Source organism: Chiloscyllium plagiosum, unplaced genomic scaffold (assembly GCF_037043375.1).
Source record: "Chiloscyllium plagiosum isolate Xiang-an unplaced genomic scaffold, Cpla_swu_hap1 HiC_scaffold_14, whole genome shotgun sequence".
Lineage (NCBI taxonomy): Eukaryota > Metazoa > Chordata > Chondrichthyes > Orectolobiformes > Hemiscylliidae > Chiloscyllium > Chiloscyllium plagiosum.
Genome location: NW_028270152.1, coordinates 4076945 through 4090938, shown reverse-complemented (window position 1 = coordinate 4090938; position 13994 = coordinate 4076945). Strand labels below are relative to the sequence as shown.

The following is a 13994-nucleotide window of genomic DNA, read 5'->3' as shown; positions in this document are numbered from 1 at the left end:
ATTATAGGACCAGCCAGGGAATTCCTAGAGGCATGGCACTCATCCACAGATTCGATCAATAAGCACATCGATCTGGACCCAATATACCGACCACTGCAGCGGACAGCTGGAACTGACAACCGGAAGCGGCAGATTCAAACCACTACAAATGCCCGAGGAAAGATCACAGAAGCGCTTCACAGGAGGCTCCCAAGCACTGAGGATGTCACCTAGACAGGGAACGAAACGTCTGCAACACAAATTCCCAGCTCGGCGAACAGAACCACAACAAAGAAATGCAGGAGTTGTTGACAGGATGTGTTCAAAATTGAGAAAGTTTGGTCATTGGATAAGAAACCTGTTCCCAATTAAAGGAGAATTGGTAACCAGACGGAAATCAGTAACATCTCAAGCAGGGAGAAGTGAAGTAATTGCATGCAATGAATTGGCAGATGCAAGCTGGCTGTTCAACCAGATGAGCCCATGGTGGCTTGCTGTGGGGAAATCCAATCAATCCCATTCCCTGTGCTATCCCTGTACCCTCGCAAATTTATTTGAATAAATTTGGAACTCTCTTCACAAGGCAGTTAGAGTCTCAGCATGGAGACAGATCCTTCAGTTCAACTCATCCATGTTGACCAGACATCCTAATCTGACCTAGTCCCACTGGCCAGCACATGATCCATATCCCTCTAAACCCTTCCTATTTATATACCAATCCAGATGCCTTTTAAATATTGTAATTGTGCCCATCTCCACCACTTCCTCTGGCAGCTCATTCCACACACACACCACCTGCATGAAAAAGTCACCCCTCTCACTTCAAACCTGTGCCCTCTAGTCTTTGACTCTCCCCACATCTGGGGAAAAGATCTTGTCTATTTATCCTATCCATGCCCCTCATGATTTTATTAACCTCTATAAGGCCACCTCTCAGCCTCCGACACTCCAGTGGAAAAAACCCCAGCTTATTCAGTCTCTCCCCATAGCTCAAACCCTCCAGTCCCAGCAATTGATGCTTTGAAGGTGAGATTGATAGATGTTTTTTCTAATGAACCAAAGGTTTTGAGGGATAGGGCCTAAATATGATAGTTGTCATAAATCAGCTATGATTTCACTGAATGACAGAACAGGCTCAAAAATAAATAATCTTCCAGTTTTCCTGTGCTTTGTGTCTGTAGTGGGGTTTGAACCCACAACATTAGGAATGCAAGCAAGAGTGCCTGAAGAAGCATAGGAACTAAAACAATTCTGATATTATGGGAGTGTAGTATTAGAAACTGTTTTATAATGCAACATTTGTCTTTGCTTGAATGAGTGTTTATTACGACTATCTGCACATATTGTCCTGTTTGCTTTAAACCTACTAATGATTAAAATATTATGTAGGAAAGTGGGGGATCGGCTCGGACAGATTACAGGGCTATACAGCTTGCTAAGAAGAAGAAGCAGAAAGGAGCCGGAGGTAACATGGGTAAGGACTGCTCTTTCAAAGTAAACTGTGAGGAAGTGAGGAGAGGTGCTTTATGTGTCACCCATTCCACATCTGGGATTGGTTACAGCTTTATTGTACTCTCCCACCATCATATCCATTGTCTGGTAGCAAGGTGTTATGTTATTGGAAATGCTGATTGTACTGTAAATTAGTCAACTGCAGGAGATGACTCCACTTTACTGGGGCAAGGCATATTCAGATAGTGCCTTTCACACCTTAGAATGTCCCTGAATCTTTTCCAGTGGTTACTATTATCACATCGAAATGGAGCAGCCAATTAACACAACGGAAAGTCTCTTCGACAGCAATGCATATGTGATATTCAGTAATCTAGACTGACTGATAAATATAGACATGGGTACACGAGAGAACTCTGACTTTCCCAGAACCCTACTTTTCTCACCCACATCCCCAACCTGAACAGATATGATAGCCATGGGATATTTTAATGCCTTAAGTGCATTACTTAACTGTCATAAAGTGATAAAGTGTCCCGGGATGCTCAGTTGGGGTCCTGCCGAGGCTATTCATTACAGCCTTGGTCGAAACATGGACTAAAGAGCTGAACTCCAGGGGTGAGCTGAGAGTGGCTGCCCTTGACATTAAGGCTGCATTTAACCAAGTGCAGCATCAGATGGACTACACCCCAGAATCCTAAAGGGAACAGCTGAGAAGATTGTGGTGATCTTTCAGGAGTCACTGAAGTCAAAGAGGATCTCCGAGGTCTGGGAAAATAGCTCGTATATTGCCCGTTTAAGAAGGAAGGTTGGCAGAAGACAGGAAATTATAGAGCAATGAGCCTGACCTCAGTCATTGATAAGATTTTAAAGTCCATTATTAAGGTTGAGGTTGCAGAGTAATTGGAAGTGCATGGGAAAATGGAGCCAAGTCAGCATGGTTTCATCAGGGTGAGGATATGCCTGATGAATCTGTTAGAATTCTTAGAAGATGTAACGAGCAAGTTAGACAAAGGAGAGCCTTTGGATGTGATCTATTTGGACTTGCAGAAGGCCTTTGACGAGGTGCTGCACAAGAGGCTACTAAACAAAATAAGAGCCCATGGTGTTAGAGGTAAGGTACTGGCATGGATAAAGGATTGGCTGATTGGCAGAAGACAGAGAGTGGGGATAAAGGTGTCTGTTTCCGGATGGCAGGCAGTGGCTTATGAAGTTTTGTACGGGTCAGTGTTGGGACCATAATTATTCGCATTGTACATGAATGATCTGGACAAAGGAACTGGAGGAATTGTTGCTACGTTTGTAGATAGGTAGAGGGACAGGTACTGTTGAAGAAGTGGGGAGGCTGCAGAAGGACTTGGGCAGACTAGGAGATTGTGGCAGTTTGAATATAATGTGTGAAAGTGTGAGATTATGCATTTTGATAAGTGGAATAGCCTTTATTGTCACAGGTACTTGAATGAGTGTAGTGAAAAGTTTGTAATGTCACCTAGATACAGATACTTTAATTGTTGCTACAGAACTGAAATAGTTTTAAAAAAAGGTTAGCATGGGAAATAGACACTTTTTTTCCAAATGGGGAAAGATTTTGGAAATCTGAAACACAAAAGAATTTGGGATTCCTAGTGTTATGAAGTTGTAGACGTGTACTGTGCCTTTAAGGAAGCTGAAACTTCTGGCTGACACATTGTGCTGAACAATTTAAAAATGTAACATGGTTGTGAAACAAATAGCTGGAGCTGCGTTGATATGGTACACAACAAATTCAAATTCAGCCAATCAATTTAAATTATGCCTCAGACACCAAACTCCAATTGAATTTGAATTTTACTGTTTTGGATGATATCAAACCAATGAGACAGTCCGATGTTTTGGGGTATATAAAATCGAGTATTTTGAACGGTTGCGGAGAACAGTCAAGCTGTCTGGTGGCAGAATAGCTCTCTGAAAGGTACCTGTCCGTGAGAAATTTGTGCAGCAGAAGACCGAAGAAAAGACAACTCAGGAAAATCTACAGAGGAGAATCGACCCCGCTGGCTGGTTTTGAAATGTGATTTTTTTTTTTGTAAATCTTAATTGGGGTTTTTATCGAACCAGTATTGTAGAGTGGGAGGTAAAAGATAGGTTTCAGGGAAAGGAGTTGTAAGTGGTTGTCTAATGTTCTCTTTTGGATTTAAAGAATAAAATTGTTAATCTTTCCTTTAAATAGTGATATTTGGAATAGTTCTTTGCCTCTCGAATATTAACAGATTGCAGCTCAAAGTGAGCTTCTCTGTGTGTCTGGTTCGAATGAGCAGAGGGGTTTACCCCATGTTGTAACACTAGTTTAGGATTCTCTTAAGGTTAACAAGCAGGTTCATTTGGCAATGAGGAAGGTAAATGCAATGTTAGCATTCATTGAGTGGGCCAGAATACAAGGCAGTGATGTTCTACTGAGACTGTTGAAGGCTTTGGTCAGAGAGCATTTTGAATATTGTGAGCAGCTTTGGGTGCCGTATCCAAGGAAGGATGTGCTGGCATTGGAGAGGATCTCGAGGAAGTTTACAAGAATGACCCCAGGGATGCAGGGCTTGTCATGTGAGGAGTAGTTGAGGACTCTGGGTTTGTACTTGCTGGAGTTTAGAAGCATATTGGGAGAATTTCATTGAAATTTACACAATACTGAGAGGCCTGGATAGAGTGGATATGGAGAAGATGGTTCCACCAGTAGGAGAGAGTAGGACCCAAGGGCACAGTCTCAGAGTGAAGGGATCGCCCTTGATATTCAGTGGCATGACCATCATCAAATCCTCCACTATCAACATCCTGGGGCATAACCAGAAACTCAACTGGACCGTGGACTTCAGCAGTTCAGGAAGGCAGCCCACCACCACCACTTCAGAAGTAACTAGGGGTAGGCAATAAATGTTGGCTCAGCTAACGATGCTCACATGCCACAAACTAATTTTTAAAAATCCCTGGTTAACTTAGAGATACCATTGACAATGATCAAAAGCTTCATCAAAGAAATAGGTTGTAAATAAAATCTTATGCAAAAAAAAAAATTTGGTTCTTTCAAGGGGGGAGTTCTAGAGTTCTGATTACTTTTTCATTAAAGCATGCTGGATCAAGAGATGTAAGAGAGGCGTGGTGTACAGCTCTGTGAGGAGTATGCAGTTAGCTATTTTCTCCTTCCAATTGCCTGCTCCCCCATCCACCAGTGTTCCTGCTCCCTGGGTGCTAACTCACCAATTTCTTTCTTCTCCCATTTTAAGAGAATGCAAACGGTGCTGGTCAAAGTAAGAAAACTAACAGGGGACAGGCTACTCCATCTGCTGCTGTGAGCCAGAACAGTCGCTTTGGGAATGTTATATTGCCTGCTGGTGGTTTGACAATCCGTGACCCAACGACGGGAGCTCCCTACGTCCAGACCCAGCTGTTGCAGGTAGGATTTCCCAGTTGCTGAGCAATGGAACATTTGGTCTCTGAGCTTGGTCTAAAGACCTATTTTATGTAAGTGTCCGCTTTTGGAAGTCTTAACTACAGCTGTTTGTATATTTATTTAAAATATAATCTTATGCTGAGCTTTATTACAAAAATATTTTAATACAAGAGTAAGGATGTCTTGCCACAATTGTATAGGGCTAATAAAAAACAGTTGGAGTAAGGGAAAGCATTTTCAGAACGGTAGCCAGTAACTAGTGGAGTGCTGCAGGGATTATGGCTAGAATCATAATTATAATGTGTATTAATAAGTTGGATGGGGAGCTGAATGTACTGTCACTAAGTTTGTGGATTGTGTAAAAAGTGGGTGGTACAGCAGGTAGTGGGGATGACATGCAGTCTGCAGAGGGATATACACAGGATAAGCAAGTGGACAAAAACTTGGCATTTAGAATATAATGTGGGGTAGTGCATTTTGTCAGGAAGAATAGAGGAACTGAAACTTAGTTAAATGGAGAAAGACGTCAGAAAGCTCCAGCGCAGATGAAAGTGGGAGTTCTCGTACATTAATCACTAGTTAGAGTGAACCTACAAAATGGTGTTAGTTTTGGTCCCCTTATCTATGGAAAGATATACTGGCATTGGAGGCAGTCCATAGCAGGTTCACTGGGTTGATACTGGGTATGGAGAGAGTGTTTTATGAAGAGAGGTTAGTAGGTTGGACCTGTATTCATTGAAGTTTAGAAGAATTAGAGCAGACCTAATCAAAATGTTCAAGAATTCAAGGTTAAGATAGATCGGTTTTTAATCAGTAGGGGAACCGAGGGTTCTGGGGAAAAGGCAGGAAAGTGGGGTTAATGATTATCAGATCAGCCATGATCTAGTTGAATGGTGGTGCAGACTTGGTGGGCTGAATGGCCCATTTCTGCTCCTCTGTCTTATGGTCTCATGACTTTGGTGAGACTGTACCTGGATACTTGAAGGTTTGAACCTACATTTATATGGATGTTAAATCTGTGATGGTCCAATAAAGATTCACTGCATTGATTGTTGGAATGAGTGGCATTCTGTGATGAGAGGCTGTTTAAATTGCTCTTCCATTCTCTGGAATTTAGACAAATAAGTGTTTGAATTGAAAAAGGCATGAGTCTGAAGATGCTTGACAGGATAGATACTGATAGATACTGAATGTCTGTTTCTTCTGCTGAGAAATGGAGTCCTGCTTCAGCATTAGGGAACAATCAGTCATCAGAAATCTCATCACTGGAGACTTGTGAATATTTGGAATTCTGCAGCCCAGAAGGTTGTAGAAGCTTAGCTGATGAGTGTATTTCAAAAGGCATTCAGTTGGGAGACGATGGCCTTGTGATATCACTAGTGAATTTATCCAGAGAGGGAGTGTTCACATCCCACCATGGCAGATAGAAGTCTGGAATTAAGACAACTTCTGTCGATTGTTGGAAACTGTGATCTTGCTCACTACTGTCCTTCAGGGAGACAAATTGCTGTCCTTACGATGTGACTGCAGACCCACAGCAATGTGGTTGACTCTTAATTGCCCTGGGCAATAAATGGCCTAGTCTAGAAGAGAGATGATAGAACATTGCAATGTAGAGGGATCTTCAAGTACAGCAAGTAGTTAGGAATATTCCAAAAATTATGGCACTACTGTGTTTGTTTGTATGTTTTCATGCTCCCAGGCAGGCATCAGATTAATTCTACCGTAACTGGATAATTAGTTTAGATAGGGATTGGACTGAGGGAGTTTGAAGGTGATTACGGCCGGTAGAAGTAAAAGTGGAGCTGTTTGGAGACTTGTGTTGAGAATCCATGATTGGTTGATGGCTGGGCAGAAATGTTGAGAGCTAAAGCAGTTGAAATTGTTTTAGGAGGTTGATGATATTTATGAGGAAGAGGGGGGCATTGCCTGCCTGTGTGAATTGTTGTCAGGATAAGGGCAAAGAAAAGTCTCTGTGAGGCCTGGGGCTGTTGAGTGAACAGATGGTCTCAGCAAAGGATTGGGAAATTCAAATAAGCTGCCTCTTACTCTTCTAAACTCCAGCCGATACAATCCAAGCCTGTCTAACCTTTCCGTGTAAGACAAACCATCTATTCCATTAGGGAGAAAGTGAGGTCTGCAGATGCTGGAGATCAGAGCTGGAAATGTGTTGCTAGAAAAGCGCAGCAGGTCAGGCAGCATCCAGGGAACAGGAGAATCGACGTTTCGGGCATAAGTCCTTCTTCAGGAATGGGGAAAGTTTGTCCAGCAGGCTAAGATAAAAGGTAGGGAGGAGGGACTTGGGAGAGGGGCGTCGGAAATGTGATAGGTGGAAAGAGGTCAAGGTGAGGGTGATAGGTCAGACTGGGGTGGGGGCGGAGAGGTCGGGAAGAAGATCTCAGGTTAGGAAGGCGGTGCTGAATTTGATGGATTTGACTGAGACGGTGGGGGGAGGGGAAATGAGGAAACTGGTGAAATCCGAGTTCATCCCTTGTGGTTGGAGGGTTCCTAGCCGGAAGATGAGGCGTTCTTCCTCCAATCGTCGTTTTGTTGTGGTCTGACGATGGAGGAGTCCAAAGACCTGCATATCCTTGGTGGAGTGGGAGGGGGAATTGAAATGTTGAGCTACAGGGTGGTTGGGTTGGTTGGTCCGGGTGTCCCAGAGGTGTTCTCTGAAACGCTCCGCAAGTAGCCGGCCTGTCTCCCCAATATAGAGGAGGCCACATCGGGTGCAGAGGATGCAATAGATGATATGTGTGGAGGTGCAGGTGAATCTGTGGCGGATATGGAAGTTTCCTTTGGGGCCTTGGAGGGAGGTGAGGGGGGAGGTGTGGGCGCAAGTCTTGCACCTCCTGCGGTTGCAGGGGAAGGTGCCGGGAGTGGAGGTTGGGTTGGTGGGGGGTGTGGATCTGACGAGGGAGTCACGGAGGGAGTGGTCTTTACGGAATGCTGATAGGGGAGGGGAGGGAAATATATCCTTGGTGGTGGGGTCCGTTTCCGCTGTCTCCTTGGGGAGACAGGCCGGCTACTTGCGGAGCGTTTCAGAGAACACCTCTGGGACACCCGGACCAACCAACCCAACCACCCTGTAGCTCAACATTTCAATTCCCCCTCCCACTCCACCAAGGATATGCAGGTCTTTGGACTCCTCCATCGTCAGACCACAACAAAACGACGGTTGGAGGAAGAACGCCTCATCTTCCGGCTAGGAACCCTCCAACCACAAGGGATGAACTCGGATTTCACCAGTTTCCTCATTTCCCCTCCCCCCAGCCTGTCTCAGTCAAATCCATCAAATTCAGCACCGCCTTCCTAACCTGAGATCTTCTTCCCGACCTCTTCGCCCCCACCCCAGTCTGACCTATCACCCTCACCTTGACCTCTTTCCACCTATCACATTTCCGACGCCCCTCTCCCAAGTCCCCCCTCCCTACCTTTTATCTTAGCCTGCTGGACAAACTTTCCCCATTCCTGAAGAAGGGCTTATGCCCGAAACGTCGATTCTCCTGTTCCCTGGATGCTGCCTGACCTGCGCTTTTCCAGCAACACATTTCCAGCATCTATTCCATTAGTCTAGTAATTGTTTGAAATGCTTCCAGTGCATTTACGTCCATCCTTAAATAAGAGGCCCGACACTGTGCATAGTATTCCACATTGACCTCACCAGTGCCCTGCATCGTTACTGCCTGATGTGCTCCAGTCTTAGACTGATCCAAGAGGTGAACTTGAAGAATGTCTGCACTCCCAGAGAGACTGAGTAAAATGTCAGAATGTGTCTCCAGAATTAATGAGCATTATGTTCTGCCATTTTGATAAGGTGGCAATAATGTTGAAACTTCAGTTAGCCTTTCCTAATGTAATATATAACCATATTGTTACAGTACCTTAACTTCACAATATGACAGGCTCAGGGTAGTCAGCCTCATGTCTACGACAGATTTTTAATGAGCTTTTTGGAAGCTTACTGCCCGTGGGAGCAGGATCTCCCTTTGGTTCAGGTGCTCCTCTTGATGCTGTTGTTTTTGAGCAGTGACTGATTTCAGTCAGGTGCTCTTGAGGTTCAGTGTTTTAGTTGAAAATGTTGAGTTTATTTGCACCAGTTGTTGTGTTAACAGGATTCTTGAACCATGGACGGACAGCAGTGAAGAGAGGCTTTTCAAAGGGGAGCTCTCTTACTGAAATAGAGGATGACAAGGGAGATGGAATGGAAGATTGCAACTGTATGAAAGGCTTTGAAAGACCATCAAATGAGCGGCTATGGCCACTGGTCATCAGATCAGCCAGAACGGCCCAGGCTGATGCATATATTGTTCGATGTGTTAAGTCTAATGGCAACAAGGATTTTGTGGTTCTCCAATCACACACAAGTTGTGTTCCCATGTGACCTTATGTTACAGAAAATATCATAATAGAACTGATAGGGCCCATGGGGAAAAACCGGGTTAGGGGGCGAACTACCAAGAATATCAGTAAAAATCAAAACAAAAATAGTAGTTAGCCTAACACAAACCATAGCACAGTCAAAATAAATTTTTCAGTCACATTTTAATGAAGTAATACAGTAAATTTAACACTAAAATCACTGACTACAGCACTGTACCTTTCATGAAGCTCTTCACCAGAAAGCATGTGAGCTGACTGATCATGTGATGCCAACACCGAGTCCAGTCTTCCACTCCCTGCAATGCCTACTGCTAGGGATGGGAATCACGTAAGAGCGAATGGGAATTTGCTTTATTAAGACAGTCGAGGAGACTCAAGATGGCGGCAGTGTAAAAGGTCTGCTGTGTTGGGCTATGTGCTGCCCCCCAACTCCCCCCACACCACCACCATCCCTAAGAAAAATTGTCAATGTAAAGCAGGCAGAACACGTAGAACCTTTCAATTTGAATTTGGAGGCTTTGGAGTCAAAATGAAGGCAACAAGGAAAAGGAGCAAGAGGAGCACGCCAGGCAAAGCACTCCCTCACTACGTCAGGTACACCCACAGCCGTTGCTTTGACTCCCGTGATGGTGCCTGTGAGCTTGGTGGAGCAACAGCATCTACTCTCTGAGTTCATGAAACTCCGAGAAAAAATTGGAACGGTGCTGGAACCAATTTCTGCCGTGCTGAAAAATCATGAGCAGGAGGTTCAGTCGTTAGGTCGACACGTAGAAGAGGTTGAGCAAAGGACCGCGGTGTCGGAGATCATGATGGAGAACTCTGAGGGGCAGATCCGAACCTTGGAAGGACAGGTTTGAGTCTTGCTGGAACAGGTTGACAACGTCAAATTGAGATCAGCGAAAAAAACGTACGTGTCGTGGGTCTTCCAGCGTGCGAGGAAGGCAAGAAGCTGGCCGAGTTCCTGGAGAAGTGGCTCCCAGAGTTGCTGGGGCTGGAGAGCGAGTCGGGTTGGATGAGTGTGGAGCGGATTCTGGATCAGTGGTGCTGGAAGAGCACAGCAATTCAGGCAGCATCCGAGGACAGGCAAAATCGACGTTTCTGGCAAAAGCCCTTCATCAGGAATGAAGGGCTTTTGCCCGAAACGTCGATTTTGCCTGTCCTCGGATGCTGCCTGAATTGTTGTGCTCTTCCAGCACCACTGATCCAGAATCTGGTTTCCAGCATCTGCAGTCATTGTTTTTACCTGAGTGTGGAGCGGGCCCACCGGATCATGATGCACAGGTCTGGGTCAGATCACGGAGAAGATTATGGCATCTGAACGTTTACTGTCTCCCAGCACACCCTCTCAAATTTTTAGTTGGCGCCATTTCTAAATGGCTCTTGAGGTACACCATACGATTATAGGGGAAGACTTTAATCGTCTCGTGGACCCTGGCGTAGACTGGATACCAAGGGGTCTGTCGGGTACACCTCTGCAGTCTAGACAGTTAATGGACTTGTGTAAGCAGTTGGGGCTAGTGGATGTGTAGAGGTGTCTCCACCCTAATGCGGGGGGGGATTTTACCTTTTACTCTAACCCGCACAAGTGCTACAGAAGAATTGAGTTATTCTTTGTTCTGTTGGTTTGATTGGACTTAGTGTTGGGGCCTGCAGGATTGGAGGCATAACTATTTCTGACCATACAGCAGTGTACTAGGATGTTATGACCAAGGGTAGTGGAGCAGATACACTGCACCGGTGCATGGATCTGTTTCTGTTGAGGGATGGCAACTTTGTACAGTACATTACAAGGGAGTTCAGGGCTTTTTGGGTACATCATTTGGGGTACTGCAGTAATCCATCAGTGCTTTGGGAGACCACCAAGGCGTATTTAAGGGGTCTGATTATTTCATACTCAACAAAGAGAAAGAGGCAGAGAGGGGAGCAGCAGCTGATGCTTGGTATTTGGCTGAAGGCAGCCGAGTCGGTACATTATACCAGACCATCGTGGTTATGTTATAGTGGGTCACGACTTTCCAGGCTGCTCTGGACTCAGTGCTCACACAAGAGGCAAAGGGCAGGGTCTCCTTTGCAAAGCAAAGGCTGTTTGAATATGGGGATAAACCAGGTCGATACCTGGCTTATCTGGCTAGGAAGAAAAATGCTTCACAGTCCATTGTGTCTACTGGGGAGTGTACTCACAGCATCACTTGCGAACTGAAAAAGATTGATGACAGATTTTGGGAATTCTGTGCAGAGTTATACCAGTCAGAGGGCTGTGGGGATGGTTCTTTTTTGAAAACCTGGGCTTCCCTTTTCAATGCACCTCTGACAATACAAGAGGTGCAAAATGTGGCAAGGCACCCGGTCCAGATTGGTTCCTGAGTGAGTTTTACAAGGAGTTTACACATGTTAGCTGAACCACTTCTGGAGATGTATATTCATTCATATCGCCAAGACTGCCTTCCATAAGACCATAAGACATAGGAGCGGAAGTAAGGCCATTCGGCCCATCGAGTCCACTCCGCCATTCAATCATGGCTGATGGGCATTTCAACTCCACTTACCCACATTCTCCCCGTAGCCCTTAATTCCTTGTGACATCAAGAATTTATCAATTTCTGCCTTGAAGACATTTAGCGTCCCAGCCTCCACTGCACTCTGTGGTAATGAATTCCACAGGCCCACCACTCTCTGGCTGAAGAAATGTCTCCGCATTTCTGTTCTGAATTTACCCCCTCTAATTCTAAGGCTGTGTCCACGGGTTCTAGTCTCCTCGCCTAACGGAAACAATTTCCTAGCGTCCACCCTTTCCAAGCCATGTATTGTAAGTTTCTATTAGATCTCCCCTTAATCTTCTAAACTCCAATGAATACAATCCCAGGATCCTCAGCCATTCCTCGTATGTTAGACCTACCATTCCAGGGATCATCCGTGTGAATCTCCGCTGGACACGCTTCAGTGCCAGTATGTCCTTCCTGAGGTGTGGGGACCAAAACTGGACACAGTACTCCAAATGGGGCCTAACCAGAGCTTTATAAAGTCTCAGTAGCACAACAGTGCTTTTATATTCCAACCCCCTTGAGATAATTCCGTCCTCTCTTAGGGAGGCTAATATCTCCTTTATTTTAAAGAAAGGGAAAGACCCCAAGGATTGCGCGTGATACAGATCCATCTCGTTGTTGAGTGTAGACTTCAAAATTTTATCAAAGGTGCTGCCTGTGAGGTTGGAAAAGATGTTGCCTTTTATTGTAAGAGAAGACCAGATGAGTTTTATCAATGGCTGCAGTTCTTCCTACAATATCAGGTGGGTATTGAACATAGTGCAAGTGTGTCAGCAGAGATTGATTCCAAGCTTGGTGGTCTCCGTGAATGCAGAGAAGGCTTTTGATCGGATGGAATGGTCATATCCCTTTGATGTTCTAGATTGCTTTGGTCTAGGGGATCCTTCGCCAGGTAGGTGGCAGTTATATATCGAGACCCCGAGGCAGCAGTTATCTGGAATGGTGTCAAATCAAATAATTTTATTGTGGGGCAAGGCAGCTGACAGGGATGTCCTCTCTTGCTGCTGCTGTTTACCTTGGTAATTGAGCCGTTGGTGAGACCATCCGGAAGGAACCTAAAATAGTGGCCCAAAAGTGGGAATTGGAAAACACAAAAATTACTCTTTTTGTGGATGATGTCCTTCTGTTTCCAGCTAACCTGGAAAAGTCGGTACCCCAGCTAATATAAAAAACTAAGTAATTCTGCAGTTTATTTGTCATACAGGGTAAACTTTGCAAAGTTGGAAGTCATGCCCGTGGGGGGGGGGGTGGGATTGGTGAAAGTGCTGGAGCTAGAGGACGGAATGCAGTTTCCTTTTTGGGGGTGGCAGAACGGTTTTCTCCATCTAGGAATTTTTATGACCCCTACATTCCGTCAGCTATACAGGGCTAACTTTGTATGATTGTTTGAGAGAATAAAGCAGGACTTGCAGCGGTGGGAGGGGCTACCCATATCATGGCTAGGCCATATACCCTGATTAAAATGAATGTTCTTCCTCGGTTGTTATATCCTATGAGGATGCTCCCGTTGTGGTTACTTGGACAGGTGTTGCAGAGGTTTACTGGTTGGCTTGGATCCTTTATTTGGTGCTGCAGGCACCCCCTAATTAAATTTACCAAGCTGCATCTTCCATTGGATATGGGGGGGGGGCAGAGGGCTGGACCTCCCAGATGTGAAGAGCTACCAAACAGGCACCCTTCTGTCATATGGGGGTGACTGGGTGCGTAAGGACTCTAGGTCGATATGGCTGGATGTTGAGACGAGATGTCCCCTCACCAACGTACTGTTTATGGACAAGGTGAGACCTGTGGCTGAGCCCTGTGAGAGCCTGATTATCATAAATACAGTGAAAGCGTGGAGGATAATGCAGCAGGGTGAGTGCAGTTTGCTTAAGACTTCACCGTTCACCCCATTAGTGGGAGCCCCAGGATTTAGACCAGGGTCAATGGACTCTGGCTTTAGAGCATGGAAGAGTAAGGGAATCTGCTGTTTGGGATTTATTTGAGGGAGAGGTCTTGATGTCTTTTAACCAATTATGTCAGAAATACAGGATTCCTAATAGGGACCTTTTCCGATACTTCCAGGTTAGGGATTACACACAGAAGAAGACCACATTCTTGGGCCAGCCCTCCAAGTTGGATATAGAGAGAGCAGTGCTCTGATGTGGGGACGCTCTCTCAGTTAGTATCATATACCATCTGCAGTGAGGGAATGCCTTGGGGGCTATAGAGAGACT

The 13994-nt window shown here is 45.2% G+C and overlaps 1 protein-coding gene across 1 annotated transcript in view; it reads left to right on the top strand.

Moving 5' to 3' along the window:
* The window catches only part of LOC122558781 (zinc finger protein ZXDC-like), a 33732-nt gene that overhangs the window by 13722 nt on the left and 6016 nt on the right, over positions 1–13994 (top strand). The window contains exons 7-8 of the mRNA XM_043707551.2: positions 1369–1453; positions 4686–4855. Of these exons, the coding sequence (XP_043563486.2) occupies positions 1369–1453; positions 4686–4855 (255 nt within the window). The remainder of the gene's footprint in view (positions 1–1368; positions 1454–4685; positions 4856–13994) is intronic.